We start from the raw sequence: 26,868 nt of genomic DNA, 5'->3' as shown, positions 1-26,868 counted from the left end.
ACGTTAAGTACTTGAGTTTTCTCCGGATGAAAATGGAAATCGCTCCCTTTCTTCTTGCTTGCATCGCCAACAAACCTCTCCATTTACTCCCTAACCCCAAAAACCAAACAATTATTCATCATAAGTATAACAGATAAATATATTATCTTAGCAGCTGCTGGAATAATTTGCTGCTGTTGTTTTTGTAAACAGAAGCACATAAAACAGTTTCTACCAAACAAACCGGTCCGTGCCTGGTGCCTCCACAGTCGCTGAAGTTACCGGATGCGTTTGTAAATAAAGTTCTCTTCTATAGCCAAACTACGTGTAAAAAAAATAAAATAATAATACGCATATATAGCCGACTGTCCTTCCACCCTTTGCTGTGCTCTGCCGGACAGCTGGCTTAAAGAAGACTCTTGTACTCCTCATTTGTTTCGGGTCAGAAAAAAAATAAAAGTCTAATTTTGCACATATCACCAGCAGGGATTGCTGTTGTTTTGAGATTTAAAAAAGAAACATTCTGCACAAACTGTGACACCGTTGTATTTTTACTCAACGTTATCAAACCATGAGAATCTATTGCTGGTTAAACTTTGCTTTGTGGGATTTGCTCTTTTTTTTTTGTTGCAAGACACGACACCAGAAATTTTCTCCTCTGTTGTCGAGTTCAACATAATATCTGACTAAATCTCTGGGGGAAAAAAACAAAACAAAAACAAAAGGAAAGGTGACTTATTGCAGGTACATTTGGCCTCGGCTCGTTGCGCCCCTGCAGATCGCCACGGTGACGACTAAAACAAGCACCTCTTAAGTACTACATTCTTCCATTTAAACACGTCAAGTTTCATACACGGTGCATAGAGAACTTCACCCTATGTTTAAATGATAGTGACAAAAAAAAAAAAAAAGAACAATAAATGTACAAAAGATGGAATTGCATAAATCCCAACATCTCTAGTGCATAGTCACCAAGACCAGATGGTGGATTCAGGCCCTTGGGGGGAAATGCTGGAAACATGATTCATGCCCATCTGTTTCAGAACTTCGATGGAAATATTTGTAGATTCCAAAGAGTCTGATTCAGTCAAACCGTCTCGGGTTGATCGCTTATTTACAAAAATGCGGCACCTGAATGTTTTTCATGCAACAAGCCGACATCAAGTTAAAAACGTAATGGTGCGTTTTTCTCCTCCCTCCTGTTAAGAAGAAACAAACAAAAAAATGGTAAAAGAAAAGTCGACTAATTTTAAATTAGGACAAAACCTTCAACGATTGGCGACCCTGACACTTAATTAAAAAAAAAAAAAATATATATATATATATATGTACATATATATATATATATATATATATATATATATATATAAGTACATATATATATATATATATAAACATCTAAACTGAAAGACCAGAGAAGGAATTCAGCTTATTTCTAAAGGCTTATTTAGAGTTTAAAAACAGCTTTTTTTCTTTTCTTCAAGTAAGAAAGATTTTATGTGTAGGTTCAAATTTTTAAATTTAGTATTTAATAGCTTAAGATTTGACAGCCACCAGAAATATACGACAAACAAAACATGTGAATAAGGATCTCCTTGCTTATTGTGTCGTTACATTCATCTTTCTGATAAATTGACTCCATTAGATTGTAGCTGCACTGTCAGGAGTGACAGAAAGAGGGCGACGATGATTCTGGGACTATATGGAGAGCACGCACAAACGAGAAACAACGGGGCAGACAGCCTTTTTTTTTCTTTTTTTCTACAAGTAGACCGTTTGATTATTCAAGTAGCTGCAGAGATCCAATGGATCCTGCACGCTGACCTTCCTACCTCTTCAATACTCTGAAAAATTACAGTACAAAACTTGACGCAGAGCTTAAACCACTGGATTTAGGAGTTTAGGTAATGCCAAAGACAGATTAACATGAGTAGTCAAGCTCCTGGAGGGAATCTTACAGTGAGTAGGGTGTCTTAAGTGTTTGTGTGCGTGTTGGAGGGGCGGGGATAGGCAGGAGTTCAGGGTGGGGGCGGGTCAGTTCATCAAACAATCTTCACCCTCCGTGTCCGTGTCTGTGTCCGAGCAGGCAGTGTCCATGGCGACGTGGGTGGGGCTGACGATGACTGCTCTCCTCTGCTCGTCCTCGGAGCTGCCTCTTCTCTCCTGGGTGCGCTCAATGTGCTGGATGGCCTGGGAGGGGATGAGCAAAAAACAGTAACATCGTTACCAGAGGTGGGCACACTTCCGCAAATCTGCTAACTAGTTTTTTTTGCTTAGCCGTTTAGCATTTTGGCTAGTTTTCAAAACATTTAGCGCGCGTAGCTTCCCCTAAATTAATTCCCCTGGACAAAGTGTAAAACGCTATAATTTTCTCAGCTGTTTTCCAAGCTCTCAATTGAATAAAGTTCAGTGGTTGAATTTAGCACTTTAGCATTAGTTTTGGCTAAAAACCATGTAACCCCTCAACATTAGAAAAACTAATGTTTATAGATAACGCTTTAGCAGAACTCATACTTATAGTTAGTGCTTTAGCGTTAGCAGAACCATTGTTTATAGTTAGTGTTTTATCAGAACTAATGCCTATTGTTAGCACTGTACCGGAACCAGTGGTTAGTGTTAGCATAACCAACTTTTATAACTAGCAGTTAGCGTTAGTGGATCTAATGTTTAAAGTTGCCATTTTAGAGTTAGCAGAACTAATGTTCATAGTTAGCAATTTAGCAGAACAATTTTTTTAGAGTTAGTGTTTTAGAGCTAGCAGAACCATTGTTTATAGTTAGTGTTTTAGCAGAACTAATGCCTATTGTTAGCGCTGTAGCGGAACCAATGTTTATAGTTAGTGCTTTAGCGTTGGCGCACATTAGAACAAGCTCCAACCTGCACAATGGTGTCCAGGTTCTGTCTGGAAGTGGACACGGTGCTGGTGTGGACAGATGGGCTCATGGTCACCACAGTGACATGATGGTTTAGTGTTGGAGCTGGGACGATGACAGTGGGGTGGTGGGTTGGGGCAGGCGGAGTGGGCGGAGCCAGCACCTGAAAGACAGAAGATCAAATTGAAACCAGAGTCCAGATCTTATTTCCCCTCCAATGATTCTCATCTATCTGGAGCACAGGGACCGCCGGGAGTGAGGAGCGTTTCAGACCTGAGGACTGTGTGTTTGTCTGTCGGCGGCGGCGGCGTGGATCTGCTGTAGCCGCAGCAGCGTCTGGCTCTGGATGAGGGCCTGCTCCTCCTCCACCTGCTGGGTGATCACCTTCAGACGCTCTGGGTGCAGCTGGCCGTCCAGAGACCGCACCTACAAGCAGATACCCATTCAGTTTGAGCACGTCCTTACAAGACGGGTGTGGAGTATTTGTGACCGCACAGTATTTTACCCACAACATGCATCAATTACAGGAAAAAAAGGGGGACTTCTAATTTAAGGTTTTTCCAATAAAGTGTTTAACTAAATTTTGTTCTTTACTGGCTCTATAAAAGCACCCAGAGAGTTAGCTTGGAGCCTCCAGACATTTCTACAGTAAATGTTAGATTTTATTAACCAGACTTTTTCTCAGCACTCCTGCAAATACATTCCCTAATATTCCCGCTACAAACATCCGCAGAACTATTGCAATATTCCACTAACGTCAAAAAACACACAAATTTGTAATAGTGGTGTTTCCATAAATAAGAAATACAATTAAAATCACACGTAATTAAGTTAGTTTAAGATGCATGCTGATATCCAACAAATGTCTGATGTCTACAATAGATCAGGACATCCCTAATTTAAAACATAGTTAAATAGTGTTCAGATAAACATTTGGGAGCTGCTCTGAGCTTTACATACTCAAGAGGAAATTTACACTAAAGTATACACACAGTTCATTAAAAATTATGGTGTAAAAACTCCAAACAGGAAGAAATGCTTTGGATTTGTGACAAAATGAGATCGCTTTAAAGAGATCAAACTATTTCTCAAGATGTTGGCAACTCCTCCAACTTTGCGACGGTGAAATTCTGGTCGAGTCAGCTGTGTCTATAATTGCGCTCACGCAGCCGTCAGTGTTTAGCCCCCCCCCCCCCCCCCCCCCTCCCTCTTGTTCAACCTGCTTGTTCGAGTTCCTGTTTGTGTGCAGCACCTGCTGTTCAGGTAGATCCAGGATGTGACCCAATCAGGACCTGGCTGCTGGGCTGATAAATGTGTCGGCACCACAATCAGCACTGTGTTTGCTCTCCTAAAGCGTGGCTTAACATTGGCTATTGGCTCAACATCGAGGACAGCGTTCATTTACATGGGGAAGAGTTTATAATAGTTAAACGCACAGCTGAGATCACCTGCTCCTCCAGCTGCATGCGAGCCGAGCGCTCCTTGTCCAGCTGCTGCCGCAGCTCGATCATCTCCCTCCTCAGCTCCTCCACCTTCTCCTCCTCCAGCGTGTCCGGAGACCCGATGCCTTCGTCCTTCTCCTCGGCTCGCCTCCTTTTGGGCGAGGAGCCGCTAAACTCCTGCAAGAAACGAAACGTGATGTTGTAAGCACGCAATTCCTAACTGAGCGACCGAATCGAACCAGAACTCTGCTTGGAGGCGGAATAAAAGAATTAAAATGAGCTGAAAGTGCGTCTTTAAGGCAGAACTAAATAACCAAGAAAAGTCCAAAACAACACAAAACAAAACCTCCAGCTATGAAACACACCTCACCACATGCTGCTCAGGCGTTAACAAACACCTGCTTTCAAGGTGAAATACAGGACGACATTTTTGTCAACCAAGTTCTCGTCTGACTAGTTAGTGGTGTCTGGTGAGTTCTTCCATTTTTTTTTGTAATAATTAAAATGCTGGCTGAGAAAAATCTATAGAGTGAGTTACCCAGAGATGTCATATACCACATTTTTAAAGAGGCTGGGAAATTTAGGTTTTAATTTTGATTTCAATCAAAATAAGACATAAAGAAATCAATATAAAGATTCATAAAATTATTCTGCTAATCACCATTTTAGATGGGAACCCTTCTGAAATCTTGGGCTGGTTGCAAGACATCAACATTTACCAATGTTACATATTCAGCTTCGTTTGTTTCTGCAGGTTTCACCAACTCAAATTTAATACTTTTAAAGACCACTATGAATGGAATTTAAGACCTCTTAATTGTACAAGCTTCTTTCAGCCAAGTGGCCATAAATTTGTAATAATTTATTATAAAACCAAAAAATGCCAGCTAGCAAGACAGGGTATATTAGAAGCTAGTTAGCGGTAGCCTCAACTGCCTTGCGTCACAGAACGCAAAGTGGATGTCTCAAATCTTTGCCTGGAAAAATAAAAAAAATTTCTATGAGAGGAAAAAAGGATACGAGATGGAATAGCGCTGCCAAGACTAAATTTAGGACCTGTGACATTTAAAAAAAAAATTAATTTAAGACATTACGGCCTTAATTTTAGATGCATGATTTTAACTTTTTAAGGATACGCGGCCACCCTCACCCTTATTATTAACACTGACCCAGTTTTACTTATCGGGCGGATAACAGCGTGTTAGAAAATGACTAACGTCGGCCGATATCAATGTTGATGCTGATATAGCAACACAGTGAGGCAAGCAAATATGTACATGAAAACTCGATATGCAGAAAATATCAAAAGAGGCAAAAATACAACAACACTGAGGACGGAGGTTTAAAACCAATAAAACTAGAGACAACGTTTCCGGTCACATGCAAAAATCCACAATTAGCGTTCTAACCTGGATGAAGCGCTTGAGCTGGTTGTTCTGGGTTAGCAGCTGGGTTTTTTCCTGCTCCAAGGTAAAGATGTAGTCCGCTGTTTGTTGAAGGATGGCGGCCTAAGGTAGAGGAGAAACAAGCAGCTCAAATTAGGGTTGAAAAACTCTAAATATTGTCAGTGAAAAAGGAATAAAAAGAGACTTTAAAGACCCGGATTTGCTCATTATAGCACAGGAGAATCTACCTTGCTGAGCTTCTCCCCGTCTGTGTGTGGCAGGAGTGTTTTGAGGGACTGAAATCCAGCGTTGATGCTCTGCATACGCCGCCGCTCGTTGCTGTTGGCGATTTCCCGACGGATCCGTCTCTCCTGGTCCTGGGCCGTCTCCGGACTGAGGGGGATGTTCGCCAGGCTGAAAGACATCGGAAGGAGAATTAAAAATATTCTCCCGTGAAGAGACAAAATGTCTTAGTTATCCACATCTGTACACCCTCAGCACTTTTTTTTTTTTTTTTTTAGAAAAACAAATCCAAAGAATGACATGCATCTCATGTAACCCCTAAATACAATCCAGTGCAACCAAGAAGCCCCCTAATTAGTCAACAGAGTACACATGTGAAAACTAACACTGTACATCACTGAATCCACCACTTGAAACATGGCAGTGGCCGTATCATACTGCGGGGATCATCTTTGGACCTACAGAATCAGCGCACAGCTTCAGTTGCCACAGCTACAAGCTAGAGGTCAGACCCGAACTCTGGCTGTGGGGATGGACTCAGACCTGAGCCTCCAGTGTCACATAAAGACAGTTACAAAGTCAGCCTTCCTGAAGAACATTTCCAGAATTAGAGAACTAATGTCCCAGCAGCAAGACCTAGAAAAACTCGTCCATGGAACATCGATCAACATATTTGTTGCATGTTTGCTTGATGGTTTTGATGATGCCATTTGTCAAAAGGTGATGTCTCATGAATTATGTTCTTATGGGGCAAAGCACTTGGAACTGCCGTGTTGCTGAAATGTGCTGTGCAAATCAACTTGTCCAGACTTTTCTTTAGAGCTTAGCTGGGCAGCTGGTGGGAAGATGGAATATGAAGATGGAGCTGAATCTGTCATTAAAAACTAATACGCTTCTGCACTCTTTCTGTGATAACCTTGTTTTTCCTGTACTAGACCGAACTTATAGTCTTAAAATGGAAGAGCCCTTGGCTGTAGAAGAAGTTCTACGTGCTCTTAATAATATGCAAAGTTCAAAATGCCCAGGACAGGATGGATTTCCTGTCGAATTTTATAAAAAGTTCAGTCTTAAATTGGCTCCCCTCCTACTGAACATGTTTAGGCACTCATTTGAAACTGGAACTCTCCCAGCATCCTTGTTACAGGCTTCTATTTCTTTGATCCTGAAGAAGGATAAACATCCTTTATCTTGTGGCTCCTATCGCCCAATTTCTCTTTTAAATGTAGACTATAAAATTCTCGCCAAACTTTTAGCCCTCCGTTTAGAAACTGTCTTGCCATCTTTGATCAGTCCTGACCAGACTGGATTTATTAAGGGGAGATATGCCTTCTCCAATGTTAGACGGTTATTTAATGTGCTCTATAACCCCACAGATTCTTGTGAAGCTGAATTTGTGATTAGTCTGGATGCGGAGAAGGCGTTTGACAGGGTGGAGTGGGGTTACCTTTTTTATGTACTTCAACGTTTTGGATTTGGTAATAAGTTTGTTTCATGGATAAAGCTCTTATACACTTCCCCACTTGCCTCTGTCAAAACAAATTCCATTTACTCTAAATACTTTCCTCTTTTCAGAGGCACTAGACAGGGGTGCCCCATGTCCCCATTACTTTTTGCAATAGCTATAGAGCCATTGGCCATCTCACTTAGATCCAATACACATTTAAGTGGGGTCACAAGATCAGGCATTGAACAACGACTTTCCTTGTACGCCGACGACTTGCTTCTCTATATTTCTAAACCAGCCTCTTCAGTCCCTATTGTACTTTCAACTCTTGATCAATTTAGCCGCGTCTCTGGCTATAAACTAAACCTTGGTAAAAGTGAAATTTTTCCATTAAATTCGGTGGCTCAAAAATATTCACTTGCTTCTCTCCCATTTAGGGTTGCCCTTGATGGTTTTACATATTTAGGTGTTAAGGTCAAATGTAAATTTTGCGACCTTTTTAAATTTAACTTTGAGCCGTTGGTGGACAAGGTCAAACAAGACCTAGATAGATGGTCTTTGCTTCATTTATCCGTTGCTGGGAGAATTAATACGATTAAAATGAACGTGCTTCCCAAGTTTTCTTTTCTCTTTCAGTGTGTCCCTGTTTTTATCCCCGTTTCTTTTTTTAGCAAACTGGACCAAATCATCACTGGATTTATTTGGGATCATAAACCCTCTAGAATTCGTAAATCATATCTTAGGAGACCAAAAAGTGTGGGTGGAATGGCATGGCCGGACTTTATGTTTTATTATTGGGCATCCAATATTAGAATTCTTAATTATTGGTTAAAGGCAAATGATTTGGACAGTGCCCCGGCTTGGCTGGATTTGGAAGCCTCATCCTGTATACGATCGTCTTTGTCTGCTTTAGTTTATGCTCCCAAATTGCTATCAGGAGCTGAAATTCCGAACAACAAAATGGTGAGAGTGACTCTGAAAATTTGGTTTCAGTTCCGCCGCTATTTTAAATTAAACTTTTTTTCTTTACAATCTCCTATCTTCAAGAACCCTTTATTCCGGCCCTCTATGATCGATAATGCTTTCTCCGTTTGGTTCTCTCATGGTATCAAAAGCTTTAGTGACCTCTATGAGGAGGGTACATTTGTCTCCTTTGATCAGCTTTCTGCAAAATTCGACCTCCCAAAGAGCCACTTTTTTCGTTACCTACAGGTCCGAAGTTATGTTAAGGAAAAAACTTCTCTCTTTCCCTCTAAACCTCCTGTTAATGATTTGGATAATCTTCTGTCACCTTCCCCACCGAAAAAGGGTCCTATTTCATGTTTGTATGAGAGATTGTGCTGTCTTCGTGAGTCCCCAATTCTCTCAATCAAAGCGGCATGGGAAGAGGACTTGGGTTTTCTGTTTCCAGATGACTTGTGGGATAGAATTCTTTACCGTGTTCATGGTTCGTCACTGTGTGCCAGATACGGACTAATTCAGTGTAAGGTCCTGCATCGCACTCACTGGACTAAGGCCAGGCTTTCTAAAATATACCCAAACGTTAGTCCGGAATGCGATCGTTGCCATCAAACACCTGCCTCACTGATCCATATGTTTTGGTCATGCCCATCACTAAAGCAATATTGGACAAACATTTTTGCAGCCTTGTCTGAAGTAGCTCATATGTCCATCCAGCCTGATCCACTAACTGCATTGTTTGGTGTACTTTCTGAGACGGTTTCTTTGTCAAGACATGAGGCTGATCTGGTTTCATTTCTCACTTTGTTGGCGAGGCGTAGAATATTGCTGTGCTGGAAATCAGCTTTACCTCCCTCATTTGAAATCTGGATTAAAGATGCTTTACATTTTAGTAAACTTGATAAGATTAAATTTACCCTACGAGGTTCCACAACTAAATTTTTAAAGATTTGGCAGCCGTTTTTTGATTTTGTTCAGACATTGCCGTCCCGTATGGTGCCCAACTAAATTTAGCTTTTGCCTGACCTTTTTATTTACATTATCATATTATTTATCAAATTATTTATTTTGTCATTAATACCCATTGATGTACCTTTTTCTTAAATCCTCCTCCCCCCCCCTTTTTTTTTTTTTCTTTCTTTCACTATTAAGACCTATATTTATATCATTGTACTTTGCACACAAGACTAATGTCTTTTTTATTTCTTCTTCTAACATATCTACTTTTTGTTTTTTCTTGTTTTCTTTTCTTATTCCTCTGGATTTTATTTGGGAAGGCTTATCCATGTGTTCTGTACGACTTATGTTCGGTTCTGTTATAGAAAAAAAGTTTACATATCTTGTTCATATATTTTTGTACATTTTGTATTTTGATGTTAAAACCTAATAAAAAAAAAAAATAATAAAAATAAAAAACTAATACGCTCATGTTTGTAGATGTAGTGTGGCCAAATTAAAACCATGCAAGTCCTAAAACTGATGCCTTGTTTTATCTCCCTTCAAAGTAAGCCTAAAAAAAGGTTTAAGTATATTTTTAAGTGAAAAAACGTTGAAACAAAGCAGGGAAATAAAATACATTTTGGTACCTATTCCAATTTATGCATTAGTTTTACCTAAAAAAAAAAAAAAGCACAACTACGAAAGAGGAATAATAAACTTAGTCCGAATGTGATGCTTCGAACCTTTAACTTATAACTTTGATGGTGACCTCTTCACATTCCTGACGTCTGGCTCCAGAGGTCACGAGTTTGGCTGAACTTGCTGCCCCTCTCGAGCTCACAGCGCCGGGATAGTAAAAAGCCTCGCTCTTATTTACTGTGAGGGGGCGGGGGCACCACTAACGACATAAACGGTCACAACAAACCTGAAGAACCGGATCTGCAAAGTTGAAGTCAGAAGGTCAGAAGCGACACGGTTCACGTGGCTGTAAAAGCTCGCAGGCGACGCCGAGCAGCCGCGCTCTGCTGTCTGAGTGAGAAACTTCAGTCGGTTTTTAATACAGGCCTCAGTTTCACTGACATCAAGTAGCTTCTACAGCAGGGAAATCTGGAATAATTAAACGTTTTTTTGTTTTTTTAAAAAAAGGAACATTTCTTAAAGTTTTAAACAGAAACTTGAAGGTGAATTTGAGTTTGTTGTTTTTTAACTTGGGTTTTTCCTCAGAAAGAAGAGTGAGCAGGTGACAAACTTGTAGTTATCAGGTTCCACCTACAATACCTTCACTGATTAAAGAGACTCTCCTCACTGGAGAATTTCTGTGAAAAACACTTTCAATAAGCAATTTTTTAATATTCGTACCCTTGAGTTTTATTTTATTCCTTGGGAATTAAAGCTGCAAATTGCATTTTTGTGTAATTTCTGAATTCTGGTGCAACAGAAGCTTGCTTAAGTTTCTTTTGGGGTTTAAAAGAAAAATCATCCATAGTTTGTTGGTTCATTGTTTTCAAATACCTGTAAAAAAACAACCCAAGATCCATAAAAATTGATATTCGACATACATTTTTTCAATTGTTTTAGAATAAGATTGCCAAGTAACATCACCCTGAATGACATTTGAAAAAGTAAATATTGGATTTTTGAAGTTGTGTGTGGAAAAAGAATTGGTTTCTTACCAACCTTGACCTCAAAACCTAACATGGCTGACTTGTGTAAAAAATAAACTTGAATATTTTGTAGCTCAAAGCAACAACACTGTTTCATTTGAAAAATAATGCACACTCAATTTCTGTTGCCGTGAATATTTTACAGTAACAAATGCAATGAAAACAGTTCCAGGTCAATTAACTGAGATTTACTCTAACCACGAAGGTATAAGACTCACATATTGTGCCAACACTTTATGGCAACACCTACATTTTGTTAAAAGTTGGCAATTTTGCCAGTATTACAACTTTTAAAAGGTTTTACATCCATGAATAGATTAGACAGTTTATTCATATAATGTTTTGCTAATATAAACAAAGCATGTTTAGTTCAGAATAACTACAAAAACATACAACCAACTTGGCTGAAACAAATCTCAGAAAAGAGATTTAAAAACAACAAGCCAGCTGTGGAATGACGTCACATTCTGGAGAAATACGCTTCCTTTCATTTCTACCGCTAGGGGGCGCGTCTTCGAGCGGTAGCGGTTAGTGAAATGTGACACCACCTGCAGAAGCAGCAGGCCCCCCTGGCACCGAGAACAATGCTGTACGCCATTAGCATCGAGCTGAGGCTTTGTCTGCTGTTAGTTAGAGGCAGATATACTCATGTGTGTACCCTCGCTTGTGTCGAGCGACATATTTAAATAATACAAATGTCGTGAACACAGGTGTAAAGAAACCCAATCACAGTCCACACGGTTGCCACTTAAAGTGCGCAGCGACATATGACTTGCTAGCCAAGCTAAGCTAATTTTAGCACATGACAACGTCGCACGCTACAGGGAGCAGCTGTTTAAACACGCAAATACCGAAGCCGAAAACCTGCTGGGCGAACCCAAAGGGCATACATCCATCCAGAAAGTGGTTATTAATGGCGCTCAGTGGAAACTAGTTGGGTTTTAATAAACTATTGTGATTTGAAACATGATTTGGTGCGGCAGCGGCAACCGTGTTAACTACCACGTGGTTGGCGTCCATCTGGACATGAATGTATTCGCTCCATCTCGTTGTCTCACTGAGATCCCGTCGACATACTGTCGCCTACACAAATAACGCCTCTAACGCAGGTTAAATTTAGAATAATATACAATAGTTCAGAGCAGGCACGAATGTGACAAAAACAGCTAATTCCTACAAGCACACTCCAGCTGCCAGCAGCTAACAGCTAGCATGCTACCCGAAGTCCCCTCTGCACCACACACACATACACACACGCTACGGCCACATGAAAAGCCCTTCACGCACATGGTATGGCTGCATCACAAATTATTAATACGCGGTTTACACACCTGCAAAGCCCGCCGATAACATCCTTCTCCGTCCGCTTGAAGTGCTGCAGGGATGTTATCTTCTCTGTCGGCATCCTGACATAGTCCATGCTTTCAAAGCCACCTTCTTCTGTAGTTCGTGTTTGCTGTTCTCTTCCCCTTCCCACTCGTGTGCTCTCGTTGAAGTATTGTGTTTTTCGTCTATATCGCGGAACCCGCAAAGGCGTCCCACAGCAGCGCAGATCCTAAAAACCCCCGCTCTAAAATTGAATCTGAGAAGGAGGGAAGGGAAAAAAAACGAAAAGTAAAATCGAGCTGTGTTTCTTTCCACAGCTGATGGGGTTCCCTCCAGCGTGTGTGTGTGTGTGTGTGTGTGTTGCCTTCCAGCCTCCGCCTACTACGACTCTGTCTGTGTGTCTGTGTGTGTGTGCAGCTGATCTGTGTGAGGCGGGAAACAGCTGGTTGGAATCAGAGCTGGTTTTCCGGAAAACCGAACAAGCAGGGCTCTGTTGTTGAAGCTCTGCAGCAGCGACTGCAGTTCTACAAATTAGCCACGACTGAACAAACAGTACCGATCAGAACTGCAGGAGACAACTGGGGTACAAAGAAAGCACTGAGAACAAAGGGGAAACACTATATATATATATATCCAGTACACCTCAGAAAGTACTTTATTGTGTCCCGTGTGGATGTCTTTTTTTTTAATTTGGAAATTTATTAAAAACAGAAAAATATATTTGCTTAACTATTCACAGCCTTGAAACGCCAAGCGTGATGTCAAAGAGCTCTCTGCAGACCTCTGAGTTTTTATTTAAGATTGATATATCATCAAAGTTTTGATCTTTAGATGTTTTTTTTGTTTTTTTTCCTTTGACCTTTACGTAACCAAGCACGTCACTATTGCTAGTGAAGCATAATGGTTGCAGCATCATGCGGCGGGGAGGATTTGACAGATGGACAGGAAAACTAAGAGCAACTCTATTGGTCTGGATATTTCTAAGACTGTTTTGTTGTCTCTGTTTAGGCTCTTAAAAAGTGCAGCATTGAAGACCGGAAGTAGAAAGTGTGAATATTCCCGCTTAGTCCAGCAGGTGGCAGTACTTCACAGAAATATTTTCAACCAATCAGGGTGCGCTTTCAAGTGTTGAGAAATTGTTGTGAACAAATTCAGAACTGACCTTTAGCTTTATGAAACACCCTAAATTTGGTTAAGATAATTTTAAAATGAAAATAAACTCGATTCACCTTTGAATCAAGTCCAATTTAGCAGACGCTTGAAGCAGCTTATCAAGCATTATTCATGTCTGACGAGGCAGAAACTCCAACTATCCAAATACAATATTGTGTCAAAGTTTGAAGTCCTCCTTGCAATCTTTATTAATTTTATGTTTTCAAAAACTCTGACCTTAACATTGGCTACTTTTTTTTTTTTTTTTTAAAGCAGAAAGCACCTCTCCTCATAGTATGCTAGCTTGGTCTGGCACCAGGACTGGACTGAGAAGTTCAATGAAAAAAAAAATGCAGTACTATTTATCAAAACCATGTATTATGTTCTAATTAAATTTTTCTATTTTAAAGCAACATAAAAGGAAATCATTGGCTGTTTCAAACTTCTGCAAAGTATTGATTTATGTAAAGAGCACATATCTTTATATTTAACATACCGGTAGTAAAACTGACATGCAAAAGTAATTTTTTGCAGGTTTTTACTTTTAAATCTGTCAGAGTTTATAGTAAAGCTAAGGAAAAAAAATACAATTCAACAACAAATATTTGGTCCCAACAAAAAAATGCCAACGTCTTATTGTGCAAAAGCACATATAAAATCAAAGGTATCAACAGAAGTTTGCTTTTCTTTCAAGAAAACTGGACCATGTCTATCAAGGCCTGAAGTTTGCGCCATCAACGAGGCTTACAGCTCTGTAGAAATCCTAACAAAAAACATTAAAGCTATAGAACAGAGAAATGTTACAGGAAACAGAAAAGAGCACAAAGAAAACATCTATAGTGACAAAGTGCATTTCCTTTTTAGGATACAAATACTAAATATTTAAAATCTACAAGTAAAACCAAATAAACCTTGGGTTTGATGCAACATATGTTCAATTCAAACTAGCAGATACAGAGATTTATAAAACTAATTACACCTTTATCCCTGTGAAGTGAAACAACCAGGAGTTTCCTGGAGCAAACTGAATTCTACAAATCCTCAATTTTACATACTTAACATACAAATAAATGGCTTTTAGGTTTCCTGAATGGTAGATTCAACAAATGAATCTAGAATATGAACATGATTATTCTTGATTTCCACCGTCTAGTAAGCCGTTACCTTGGAAAACCCCGTGGAAACATACAGTAAAGTAACAGAAATAGTTGATCGATATAATGGGATTGTAACGATCACTGAACAGTTTATGTTGAGACCGACGGTCGGATCCTCTTGGCAGCAGATTCCTCCACTGTAAACGTGTAGTTGTACTGAAAAGCCAAGAAACAAAGGAGTGCGTTTTTGATTTTTAATTGCAGCTTGAGGGCGCGTGATTTAAATCCAAGGATCACAGTTGAACCTACCTCATTTTCAATGTCTCTCACAGACTTTATGTGGATGTTTAGTTGGGAATTCAACTGGAGAGCCTAAGAGAAGCATGGCAAGAAACAAATAATATGCAATTCAATGTCAAAAACATCAAACAAAAGAGAACAACCTTACCGTGCCATTTGCTTGCAAATTGAAATCCGGGTGCAGGCTGAAGGGAACTCCATCTAAAGCTGAAAAAAAAAAAGAAGAATTTTTTATCCTGATTAATTAAAAAACGACAACAGCAACTTACAAAACATTTCTGAAACGCTTTTTTCTTATTGAAAAAGAGCATGGAATCATTCATTGATTTGTACTTTTTAAACGTATTTCTAAAATTATATAAAATAAGCGCAAGTGGTTAAATGAAAAATCTGCCGAATGTGCAAATGGTTTTTAAATCCAATTAATCGACTAATCGTCAGAACAATAAGTAGAATAATCGATTGCTAAAATAGCTGCGGCCCTGGACAAAATGAAAGCCTGTATACATTACTGGTCTAAAGTGTATACCTTCAGTCTGAAGAACTGAATCTCTCATTAAAACCGGCTCTGTTCAGTCCCTATGCTAACATACAGTAATTGGTGAGAAAGTCACAAGTGTACAGCGTGCAGTAAAGATGTAAGATGACCGGGGATCATCTTACCTCCAGTCATTTAACTGTCTCCAAGAGGTGACAAACATCATCCAGAGACATAAATGTTTGATGAACGTTGTAAAATAAAACCTGATGTCCGATGAGTCAGGACACATTTTACTTTCAGGTGTGAACAGTCATCATTCCAGTCGACCCGATTATCCAAGACAAAACATTCTAGTCATGTGGAAAGGGAACCGTTAATAAAAAAAAAAAACCTGTTCCATCGTCACCTGTAATTGCCTGAAGACTGCTGTCAGCACATGTGTTCTGGACGTCCCCGGCATTCAGGCTGTGCCGGCGATTACTCAGCCGGCTTTGCTGCGGTATAGGAGGAAGGTCCCTGCAGCAACAACCAAACGTTGACACGTGCGGCATCCAACCTGTACAACGTCTCTGCGTCTCACTCTGGATGCCTACCTGGACCGGAGAGGAAGAGCCGGAGCGGACGGTTCCTCCAGAGAGAGACTGCGTATCTCTAAGCTGATGCTACGAGGTTTAGCTTTGGGGGCGGGGCTGGAGAAAGGACCCTTCCTGCACCACAGCACGTAGCCGTTGATGTCGCTGCACAGATTGACATTGACAAGTTAAAAGCTTACTTATGAAAAGTTAAAAAGTTATTTTAGTAACGATGTGTGTCAGGTGTTTATTTCTGGCGATGATGATTTATTGCATCAAGGTGGGATGGCGTGGAGGTTCTCGGCCTTCTTGTTGGGTTTTGTGTCTCTGATTTTCCTCTTGAAACATAAGATCCTCTGTGGCGTTTAGGTCTGGCCAGATGGTTGGCCAGTCAAGGGCTGTGATATCATTGTAAACTAGGCACGGCCAGAAACTGATACGAGCATATTTATGATGGTTTCCATAGTTCCCAAGTTACATTTATCGTACCGTTTATCATTTATTGTGATAAATTTCTTATTACGATAAGAGTTTCGATTCTTCGTTGTCATGATAAATTCCAATTGATGATGTTTAAAATCCCCCAAAACTGTCTGTATTATCAGGATTGTTAGGTTTGCTCAATGAAAGCATTAATAAAAAATACCAAAAAATATGAAAATACAGTTACTGTGTGGAGTTTAGTGACACAAACCACACTTTTTTATGTGGCTGGTGTCCTAAAGAAGCATGTTACAAACAGGAATGTTTTTCAAGAGAAATATTTGCGTTTGTGGGGAAATGATTGCTGTCACACACAGTCAAAAAAGACGTCATAGATACTTCTTAAAGTCAGTTTTATCATTACAATAGTACCGCAAAATATCGTGATAAAACTTTAAGTCCACATCGCCCACCCCTACCAATATCTGTAAAACCTTCACACCACAACTCAAGCAATTTGAATAGTGTGACTCTGCACTCTTCCTCCAGACTATTAAGTTCCCAATGAAGTGTAAAATGTACTCTTAAATGAAAAGAGGCATTTTTCTGTTTATCCCAATATAAACAGTTATGCTATTGTCCTTTATTCAGGAGTGGCTTATCATAAGAAGAAGGGCAGCTGTGGATCAGGTGTCGAATATTTCTGTGTGTGTTGGCTCTTGAATTTGCTGACTTCCCTCACCTTTTAGGTTTTCCCTTTAACCTTCCTAAAGCTGCAGTTATTCTGTTGGCTTGCGCACCTTTTTCTACCACACTTTTTCCTTCCACTAAACTTTCCACTGAGATGCCTAGATACATCACTCTAAACATCTGGTCTTATCAATACAACCACTTGAAATGTATCACTGTGTGTGTAACAAATCTACAAGCGTTTCACTTTAAATAAAGGAATATATGTCCAAAAACACTTTTTCATGAAGATTCAAGATGAAGAGCTGCCCGAATGGATGCTACTAACCCCACGTAAGTGTAGTGCTGCAGCAGCATTTTGCTTTTGGCTGTCAGTTTGATGTCCAACACAGCCATTTCTACGTTGGCCACCGGGGACGTGCGAACAACCACCCGCTTCTTCTTAGACACAGCGGTCTCTGAACACAAAGCGTCACACAAAATGCTTGTCAAGAACGCAGCAAAAACGAAAATGCGTCAACGTTCCAAACCTGAGCAAGCCTGTACGCACTTGAATCGAGGAACTCTCTAATGTAGCTGTAGCCGTGGGGAATGGAGTCTTTGTCCGAGATGACCTGAATGTCTGAAACCACCACACTGCCTTTCAGGTCCTAAAAGGAGAGCAATCCGGTTGAGTCATGGAGCAGAAGAGACCACAGAGTGGTGTAACCTAAAACATTCATCAAATGCAGTAAACGTCTCTCTGCGTTACCTTGCTGTAACAGAGGTAATATCCGGACTTCATGCCAAAGCCACGCGTGAAGTTCGCCGCCACTCCGTCTACTGTGATGCTGATCTGCAGGAAGAGGAGAACATGAAGAAAATTGCACAAGAAGATCGTGTTTTTACCATGTAGCCGGTTGCTAAAGTTACACAAATGTATATCGTATTTTCTGGATAACTTTAAATGCAGAAGCGAGAGATGAATTTCGTTTTTTAAATCATGCTAACCTTACAGTATTGAGCTTATTGTCACTCGCTGACCAGTTCTCCAGTCAAACTAATTAAAAACATTTCCTTCTGAGACTAATTGTACTGAAGCAATAAGGCCAGTCGACGCTGCACCTCAAATTTCCGTTTCCTTACCAGGGTGAAATCTTTGGGGCAGCAGCCGGTGTTGGATGTCCAAGCCACCGCCGTCAAAGGCAGGACTTTTCCCGACTCCATCAAGGACATCTGTGACAGAAACAACAAAAGGGAAAACTATATCTTTAATTAATTTAAAAACACTCAACACCCTTAAAAACTGCAGAATTTTACAGATTAATAACAACACGTTCTTAATCTAGCAATGGATTTATGTTCAAACCCCCTTTGCAGTGACTTCCTGACGTTTTGGCACTGAGAAAGCGAATTATTTATGTCCATGTGACAGCGAGTGGGAAATCACTCAGGTCAGCAGAGTCCATTGTTTCAGACAACCAGATCTCATTCAGTCTTCAGAGTTCTCAGTAGACAATGCCAAACAGAAAGAAACTATTCAGAGAAAGAAATGTCGCTCTGACAGCAAAAGGAAGTGGCTTTTCTCCTCGAGTCCAAAGCAGAGACTTTAATAATGCTTTTAGAACACGCAGTACTGACACTAACGAAGTGCAGACAGCAATGCTGCGCTTTCTGGTTTCCTTAAGCCCTACAAAATACAGCTGCTAGAGAGATGTGTTGTTTTTTTTTTTTAAAAACTGTGTTAGATTCTTTGCTCATTCTCCTATCACCGTCTGAAGATCTGAGGACACCAGCAGCATTCAGATTCTGTGCACCACAAATCTGGAACAAACATCCAGAAAACTGCAAAGATGCTGAAACACCGAGTTGCTTTAAATCAATGCTGATTTAAAGCAGCGTTGTTTTCTGGCCTTCATTATTTTTAGTTCTAGTTCATGAAATAAATATAATTTTGTATTTTATCTAAATTTATTTGTCTCAGGGTAAACGTACTGTACATGTTCAATGTCTGTCTATTTCTCTGGTCTTCCTTACATCAAAGTGTATCGCAATTAATCAGATCTACATTCTACATACATTCCTCTGGAAAGCTCTTTTATATTTAGCTTAAATTTGCGTTAAAAATGGAATGAATTGATTTGGAGACGGCCACAGTTTGCTTCTCAACACAAGACTTATTCATAAAATTAACACGTTTCTCCTCGTCACCTCTGTTACCAAACAAACTCCAATGTATGTCTTGTAATTTGAAAACGTAAAGAAACAAGCTTTTAAAAAAAAAACTACATATAAAAATATAAAACAAGGTATTTTCCCCATATATCAACCATTAATTAATTTTAATTAATTAAAATTTAATTAATCAACTATTTAGTTACGGTGATACTTTAGATAATTTTTTTTTTCTTCAAATAAAGATCGTACTCTCATTGTGTTGCCTTTAAGGAACAATAATAACACGTCAGATTCAGGTACATTAACTCTTTCTTTACGTAGCTCTAAAGATAACCAGTCGGTTTCACAACAACCTTATCCTTTAACATTACCCGATAAAGTTACATATCGTATAGTAATGTTATGTGTCACATTTCCAAATTTATCCAGACAAAAAAAACTAATTTGAACAGTAAAAGATGAACTAACCTTACACTCGACTGTTCAGCTGGGAAACCTGGATGTTTCCTGCCCAAAAGGCACAAACGCTGCTTGTTTCATAAAGTGACATATACAAGCAACAAAGGTGGAAACACTTACCTTGTCTGTGAATCCGTTTCTATTGTTTTTTCGGCGGCTTTTATGGAGAATAAAGAACTTCTCAGCTACTAGCCGAAATATCTCGGTCGCAGTCGTGGAAGCAGGAAGTTCTCAGGCCATCCCAACTACAACTCCCGTCAGACCCCGAGGCATTACGTCATGACGAGAGAGTAAGTTTGCGAAGTGAACCGCAAGGTGGCAGCAGCGGTATTTTTTTATTACCGCGGCACACAGTTTTAACAAAAGACGAATATACATTCATAGCCGGGTGTTTACACAAGTAAGAAAAATACATTAACACATTTTACCTTACATGGTACTCACCTTTTTTTGGCAAGCTGATTTGTCATATAATTAAATTCCTCTCAGTCAGAACTACAAACAAAACACAATTTAAGCTTTCTTCTGGAAAGGACAAATGTCACTCTTTCAACAACTCTTGTGGATGTTAAAATTTAACCTCCAGGTTTTCATGAGTACATTTTTCTTTCTATCTCGAACGAACATTTTAGATCTCTGAAGAAAAATACTTTAAGGAAAGAATGGATTCCAATCGAACTTGCGATGTTAAATATTAACAACTACCAGCCAGAAACATATTAGTGCTAGCTAGCTAAAGTCTTTACAAGTCTTTCATTTTCAAATGTCAGTGCAACAAAACTATTTTATTTGCATTTACTTTTGATGGGAAATGTTGACTTTCAAGATACAAATGGCATTTTTTTTTCATTCACAAGCTCCATTTGTGTTTATAAAACTATTATTGTCATTAGCTCAAAAACAGACAGAATATATGATAAACAGCTTTTAATACGTGACTGGCACCCACAGACACTATTTGGAAAAGGGGTCAGCACAGAGGACGGGTTAAAGGCCAAAGTGATAACGGAGAAAGTAGTGCAGAGCAGAGACAGTGGAACTGCTTTTTGCTCATCATGGGTTCATATGCTGCAGCTCTGATCTTCTGCTCCCTGATATGCTCAGGTAAGAACTCGGTTTTTATTCAGAGAGGAAAAAATATATTCCTTTTATTTTACCTCAGGCTTTAAAAAAGGTTCCTGTCCTTTGTAAAGGACAGTAACCTTACTTTTTTACTTGTTTGCCGAATATCTTAGTTGAGACAAAACCATACTTTTGACACAAGTTCAGATTCAAACTGCGCAAAGAGGGATAATTTTAACCACTTTAGGGGGTGTCCCAATTGTATTTTAGTGCATTGCAACATATTTTACACAGACAACAAAGAGCAAAACATTATAGAACAAAAAGGGGAGGGGAAACAAGATGATTAAAAATATATGTTTCTTTGTATAGTCCACAGCTCCTTCCCCTTTAAGCTGGTCTGGAGACAGGCATTTCAAAATCAGATGAAACAAAGTTTGTAATGCGCTGTTACTGACAGTTTTTTTGGTTTAAATTTCTACTTTGTCACCACACACATCATGATATATTTGCTTTGGGGTGGTCATTTGTTTACTCTCAGTGTCACTCAGGGCCTGTTTAAAGGTTCACACAGTTGATTCGTACTTGTGTTTGTCCTCACATGTAACACCTCTGTCCCTCTGTGTATCCGTCGTCAGTGGCAGCTCAGGCTCCAGTCGTTACCGTGGAGCCTCGGACCGCAACCATCCGCCAGGGAGAGTCTGTCAGCTACAGGTGCCAGGTGAAGAGCAATGTCCAACCCGTTCAGCTGGAGTGGAGAAGAGCCAATAATCAGGCCTTGCCAGGTCAGGAGGAATTACACTTAAAAGTGTTTGTCTAATAAAATACCTGCAAATATTCTCTGAAATATCTTTTTTCCCATACAGACAATGTAAAGATTGGTCCAGATGGGTCTGTGCTGACGGTTGCAAACGCTCGACCTGGAAACCACGGCCAGTACCGCTGTGTGGCCATCAGCGCCGCTGGACGCAGCTTTGCCAACGTTGTGCTGAATGTCAAATGTGAGTTTTGTCTTTACACTTCAGATTTGGAAAATGAGATTCCCCAAAAATAGGTCCAATTCTTATTGAAAGAGAAGCTACATTTTCTAAGAAGCCAACCTCCATTTAATCAATATTTACCAAGTATTGATTAATATCTAAGTGGTCAATTTTTTTATGTTGTTTTATACCGCACAATGTTGTTAGAAAAAGATTACATCCATTCACAATTTGGAACTGACTAAAGCTTAGTTAAATATTTTTGTTGAATTTTAGGTTGGCAGTGATCTGTAAATCTTTACCCAGTGACTCTCAGGAGCTGTCAATACAATTGTTGTTGTTTAAAGATAAAATTAACAAACTCTTAAAAACAATAATTTTCATGTCCTACTATTCATATTAAGTTCTCAAATTTAAACAAGTTGGGTTTTTATTTTGTGTTAGTGATTCTTTTGAAACAGCAAATTTTGGGGGCTTGTCCGGGATTACAGTCTAGCAGACTGTACCAGTCTACATGCAGGTGGTCCCAGAGTCAAAGCAATAAATGTACTGTAAACATACAGTACAACCTCATTTCATCTATTACACTGTTAAGGAGAAAGGACATATATCTGCACAGTGCAGAATAACATCAACGGAGGACATTCAAAGGTTGGACGTCCTCCATTAAATGTCTGATGTGATTTTGGAGATAACACAGTCACGACTGAACAGGTCATTAAATATTACTTCCAGATTTTTTGAGCTGTAGATAGTCTGTAAGTATTCTTACACTTTCAATATCATGTAGACTTCTCTCTCTCTCTGTTAAATTGAGCCCATCCCAACTTTGGTTTGGTTTGCTCCTTCCTACACCCATTTCTTACTTATGCATTGAGCTCCCTCTCTGTAAGCAAACCACTAAACCACAGTATATGGTTTAATGCTTATGAAAATACTCAGATCAGACGTATAATCTATTTAAATCACATTTTGCCATGGGAAAACATTGTATTAATCTTTATTTGTATTCTTACTTATTATGATTCATAATACAAGAGGGTAAGATTAAGACCCATATACAAATTCAAAAGACCTTTAAGATCCCTCCTGGTGGTAGATCATATTTATTGGAATCAAGTCAATTTATGTCTTCACAGTAGACTGTAGGTTTTAAAGAACAATTATTAAATTGTCATGAGTTAGAAAAGTAGACTCCAAACACTTCAAACTGGTGGATGCAAATTTAATAATGGCTTCTATTAAATATAGTTTTGTACCCTAAAAAGATTTGGTAAGAAAAGGCCAAGAAGTGATTGACGTAGCGAGTGCTCTGACCTTAACCAATGCCAGATTGACCTGAAATTCATTTTGGAAGCAATTTTATATATATATGTTTTTTGTGTCGCCCCTTGGTAAATTCCATAGTTCAGTGTGGTTATGTGCATCCATCTCTCTCGTAGATCCTTCTAAAGTACAGTTGACACCAGCAGGACCCCTGCTTATCAGAACAGGAGAGTCTATGGCAGTGGAGTGTCATGTCACCGGTAGGCCACGCCCCACGGTCACCTGGAAACGCAGAGGCTCCACCCTTCAGCTGGTAACTCAGGAGATAAACGACGCCCACATAATAAAGGTGAAAGATAAGCGAAAGAAAGGATGTCAGACTTAAATCCTTTTGGTTTTTATACACTTCAGATAAGCGGAACAAAATGTTTGTTTTCTCAGTGGCCTTCCGTACGCCCAGAGGACTCCGGAGTGTATGTCTGCCAGGCTGACAACAACGTGGGGAAATCCGAGGCAGAGGTTGAGCTCGTCGTGGTGGGTCCACCTGGAACACCAGTGGCTTCGGTTAACATCGAAGAGATGACAGCGATCGAGGGACAAACAGTTACCATCGAGTGCAAGGCTACGGGTAAGCCTGTTTTTCCTGAAAATCCCCCAATTGTGATTCCATCGTTAATGTATTTTTTCCCTCCAGGCTCCCCTACCCCTGTCATCACCTGGTCCAAGCTAAGAGCACCACTGCCATGGAAGCACGCAGTAGCTGATGGCGTCCTGACGCTGACCGACGTGGGGCGCCAAGACTCGGGACAATACATATGCAACGCGACCAACATACACGGCTACAGCGAGGTGTACACTGACATGGAGGTGGACAGTGAGTAGTACATGATGGGTGTGCTTGCTGTTGCTAATTTTGACAAGGGATCCAGTTTGCAATAGAATATATTGTGGCTATTATTGCAACATTAACATCACAAAGGGCTGTTTTGGAATGTAATAATTATTGGCTGATACACTGCAAGTGTCTTAAGCACTCAAAAAGATAGCCTGTTGGATTCAGTCTCACTTGAGCAGATACATGATAAATTACACCGTCAATTTACACCAGATGTTAACGGGCAAAGGCAGATTAACAAAAAACTAGAGTAAGAAAAGTGCGTACTTATCATAGCTGATTAATTAGTGCAATATTCACCAATAATCCATCAATATTTTCTGATGTCCTGAAGCGCTTGTATAATTTTTCATCCTGTCATTTGCACTGAAAAGTAAGATAATAAGCAGGAAATTGGCAGCTTGAGGCCGTTTGGCCAGTATGATCTTCCTGTGTGAAACATTTACAGAACATGAAATATGGAAACCTTTTCCAGGCCAAGTAAGATGGTAAAAACGTTGTTTGTTGTCTCTCCAACTAGCTGGATTTCGACTAAATTAAGGCACCAATAAAGTTGTCTGCACAGCTTCCTTCCTTTCAACAGACCCTCATTTAAAAAATCTTGAACTATCCCTTTAATGGCTGTCGTCCACATGCAGCTCCTCCGTACGCCACCTGCCTGCCGGACCAGGCCCGGCTCCAGCCTGGAAACTCTCTGGTCTTGCAGTGCCTGGCCCACGGCTCTCACCCAATCCAGTTCACCTGGAGCCGGGTGGGAAGAGGCAGTCTGCCGGTTGGAGCAGAAACCACCAGGGAGGGGAAGCTGATGATAGCCAGTGTTAAACAGAGCGACGGAGGAACGTATAAGTGTGTGGCCACCAACCACGTTGGTTCGAGCGAGGCTGTGGCGAAAGTCATCATAAAAGGTGAGCTGGTCTTTTGGAAAAGCTACCAAATTAATAACTTGCTTTGCTTGTTATATTTCTAATCTCCCGATTTCTCTTTTTGTTGTTTGTCACAACAGCCTGAGTAAGCGTGGACCGACAGGCGGCATAAAAATTGCCTGCAGCAAAGATTCTATTTAATATATCCATGTATTGTGGAGAATAAAAGCCAACATTTGTTTTGTAATCCTCATCCAACAGTTACAACATCAGTTTGATTTTGTGCTCTTATTGAGAACTAAAGCTGAATGGGGTTGAACATTATGTAGTAGGTTTTTCCTTCTGATTGTACAGGATTCAGGACAAAATTCAACTTAAAATCATCTATTATAAAGTAAATTAATTGAGACAAACATACAGTAAATGCACTGTATGAAAAAACCATCTGATACGTGTTAATTTTCCAAAGTAGTAACATAATGATAAGACTGAAATAATAATAACAAAACAAAAATTTTTAGATCTACTTTGTGATGTGAGAAAATATTGGAAATATATCACTTCTATATTTCCATATTAAAATATGCATTCTTTGTTTACTCTGATTATTTGTCTGGTTGCAAAATTTATTTTGATAATCTGAAATATTTAGGTGTGACAAAACAAGAAAAAACTAAACTTTTGTCACTCACACACTGCATGAGTGTTTATATGACAGAGACAGCAGTATGCTATGTATAGCAGTGCTTAAAATTTTATACTATGGAGAAGTTTGTAGCCCCTTAATATAAAGGACATAGACAGGACCAAAAAGGAAGACATTTTACAGCAAACATATAAAGGAAATATAATCCAAACAAACGTAAAAGGGCAATACAAATAATAAAACATAGCTATTTTAAAAATATTCAGGAAGGAGACAAAAAATACATCCAAAAGAGAAAAACAGACCAAATATATGTTTCCTCCTTGTGGCTGTAAACGCACCAGGTTGTTATCTTGATCAGACTGAAATGCAAACAACAAACAGCCCAGGGGGAGACTGAAAGTTCAGAGTGGCTAAGTTCGACGGGCTAAAGGTTCAGGGCAGCGTGATGAAAACATGCCTGCTCAAAAAAAAAAATAAAAGGAACAAAAAGCCAAAGGAATGACAGAAAATGAAATAAATCAAACATGAAAAAAGCTAAATGTTAATACAATATGTGAAAGGGACGAGTATATTGGATATTTAATTTATTATTGAATAATCAATAAGGTGCATAAATTAACAACCCAGAAATGCTAGTGCATTTCCCAGTGTTTCTACTGAAAACTTGGCCATGGCTCCTGAAGTCATCTCAGATACAGAAGCTAGTCTGCAGAAGAAAGGTTAAAAAAGGAAGAGAATCAAGACGTTGCAATGTTCACTCAGCCCTCAACCTGACAACAACGCTGCTGGAACTGAGGAAATGCTACAAACAAAGAGTTGATCAAAACGTCTTCATCCGGTTCTGGTCTGCTCTGCATCCCCAGAACCAGAACCAAACGAGGAGAAGCAGCTTTCAGCATCTATGCACCACAAATTTGGAACAAACTTCCAGAAAACTGTAAAACAGCTGAAACACCGAGTTCCTTTAAATCTCAACTAAAAACCCACCTGTTTAGGATTGTATTTGAAATGTAATCAATTACAAATTTATTGATGGAACTTGACTTAATGTCGTGTTTTGATTGTTGATTCTATCTTGTTTTGTGTTTCTGTGTTTGATATGATGGAAAGCACTTTGAAACGCCTTGCTGCTGAAATGTGCTGTACAAATAAAATTTGATTGATTGATACATTGATACAAAGACCTAAAGTGAGACAGATGAAGTCTTAGGCTAAATAATTACTTGTCACAGCTTCTAGAAGAACTTCTGAGCAACTTAATCCAACTTTCTTTTTTGTACACATGAGGTTAGATTAAAATAATTTTACAACCTTGTAAAAGATTGGGTAATTTTTATTGTTTCACACTTGAGAGAGAGTCTGCTTTCTTTTTCCTGTAACTTCATTGTTTCTTGGTATCTTCCCATTCCAGGAAACACTTCTGACAGTTCTCACAACACAGAGAAGTGCACACCATGTACATGACAAATGTCACACCCGTCTTGTGGTAGTTTTGTGCCTGGTTTCATTTACTCTGCATAAGCAGTCAAAAGGTCAAAATGAGCCGATCAGCTCATTTAGCATAGAA

General features: G+C 39.5%; 3 protein-coding genes across 5 annotated transcripts; 1 reads left to right on the top strand and 2 right to left on the bottom strand.

The window, feature by feature from the left end:
* Positions 1-1,481: 1,481 nt before the first annotated feature.
* On the bottom strand, positions 1,482-12,653 carry LOC114145054 (transcription factor AP-4-like). Of its 3 annotated transcripts, none has more exons than XM_028018394.1 (7): positions 12,261-12,653; positions 5,928-6,093; positions 5,704-5,802; positions 4,301-4,471; positions 3,126-3,278; positions 2,857-3,015; positions 1,482-2,169 (listed from the first exon to the last, which is right to left on the bottom strand). In XM_028018394.1, the coding sequence occupies exons 1-7, from the start codon at positions 12,347-12,349 to the stop codon at positions 2,014-2,016; spliced, it is 993 nt and encodes a 330-aa protein (XP_027874195.1). In that variant the 5' UTR covers positions 12,350-12,653; the 3' UTR covers positions 1,482-2,013. The 3 variants fall into 3 exon arrangements, with proteins under 3 accessions (XP_027874195.1, XP_027874194.1, XP_027874196.1); XM_028018393.1 differs by having other exon boundaries at positions 4,289-4,471; positions 12,261-12,652; XM_028018395.1 differs by lacking the exon at positions 12,261-12,653 and adding an exon at positions 10,009-12,137 and having other exon boundaries at positions 4,289-4,471.
* Positions 12,654-13,928: 1,275 nt separating this feature from the next.
* mvb12a (multivesicular body subunit 12A) lies at positions 13,929-19,854 on the bottom strand. The gene is made up of 10 exons (XM_028018844.1): positions 19,707-19,854; positions 18,096-18,185; positions 17,722-17,805; positions 17,521-17,620; positions 17,299-17,428; positions 15,879-16,022; positions 15,692-15,801; positions 14,953-15,011; positions 14,814-14,876; positions 13,929-14,720 (listed from the first exon to the last, which is right to left on the bottom strand). Exons 2-10 carry the CDS (start codon positions 18,183-18,185, stop codon positions 14,655-14,657), a joined length of 846 nt encoding a protein of 281 aa, XP_027874645.1. The 5' UTR covers positions 19,707-19,854; the 3' UTR covers positions 13,929-14,654.
* A 684-nt stretch (positions 19,855-20,538) lies between these two features.
* sid4 (secreted immunoglobulin domain 4) lies at positions 20,539-25,801 on the top strand. Its single transcript, XM_028018843.1, has 8 exons — positions 20,539-20,690; positions 21,287-21,433; positions 21,515-21,649; positions 23,071-23,243; positions 23,336-23,522; positions 23,589-23,768; positions 24,428-24,694; positions 24,793-25,801. The coding sequence occupies exons 1-8, from the start codon at positions 20,642-20,644 to the stop codon at positions 24,795-24,797; spliced, it is 1,143 nt and encodes a 380-aa protein (XP_027874644.1). The 5' UTR covers positions 20,539-20,641; the 3' UTR covers positions 24,798-25,801.
* Positions 25,802-26,868: the final 1,067 nt, after the last annotated feature.

Source organism: Xiphophorus couchianus, chromosome 5 (genome assembly GCF_001444195.1).
Source record: "Xiphophorus couchianus chromosome 5, X_couchianus-1.0, whole genome shotgun sequence".
NCBI classification, from domain to species: domain Eukaryota; kingdom Metazoa; phylum Chordata; class Actinopteri; order Cyprinodontiformes; family Poeciliidae; genus Xiphophorus; species Xiphophorus couchianus.
This window is presented reverse-complemented; position numbering and strand designations above follow the sequence as displayed.

Excerpts from the sequence above, each read along its gene's own strand:
- mvb12a (XM_028018844.1), bottom strand. The coding sequence starts at position 18,185 with ATGTCCTTGATGGAGTCGGGAAAAGTCCTGCCTTTGACGGCGGTGGCT. Across the intron at positions 17,621-17,721 it reads ATTACCTCTGTTACAGCAAG|GACCTGAAAGGCAGTGTGGT; the intron begins GTAACGCAGAGA and ends CTCTCCTTTTAG. Across the intron at positions 17,429-17,520 it reads TAGAGAGTTCCTCGATTCAA|AGACCGCTGTGTCTAAGAAG; the intron begins GTGCGTACAGGC and ends CTTTGTGTTCAG.
- LOC114145054 (XM_028018393.1), bottom strand. The coding sequence starts at position 12,349 with ATGGACTATGTCAGGATGCCGACAGAGAAGATAACATCCCTGCAGCAC. Across the intron at positions 6,094-12,260 it reads GTTATCGGCGGGCTTTGCAG|CCTGGCGAACATCCCCCTCA; the intron begins GTGTGTAAACCG and ends GATGTCTTTCAG. Across the intron at positions 3,016-3,125 it reads GACAAACACACAGTCCTCAG|GTGCTGGCTCCGCCCACTCC; the intron begins GTCTGAAACGCT and ends TCTGTCTTTCAG.
- sid4 (XM_028018843.1), top strand. The coding sequence starts at position 20,642 with ATGGGTTCATATGCTGCAGCTCTGATCTTCTGCTCCCTGATATGCTCA. Across the intron at positions 21,650-23,070 it reads CGTTGTGCTGAATGTCAAAT|ATCCTTCTAAAGTACAGTTG; the intron begins GTGAGTTTTGTC and ends TCTCTCTCGTAG. Across the intron at positions 23,523-23,588 it reads CATCGAGTGCAAGGCTACGG|GCTCCCCTACCCCTGTCATC; the intron begins GTAAGCCTGTTT and ends TTTTCCCTCCAG.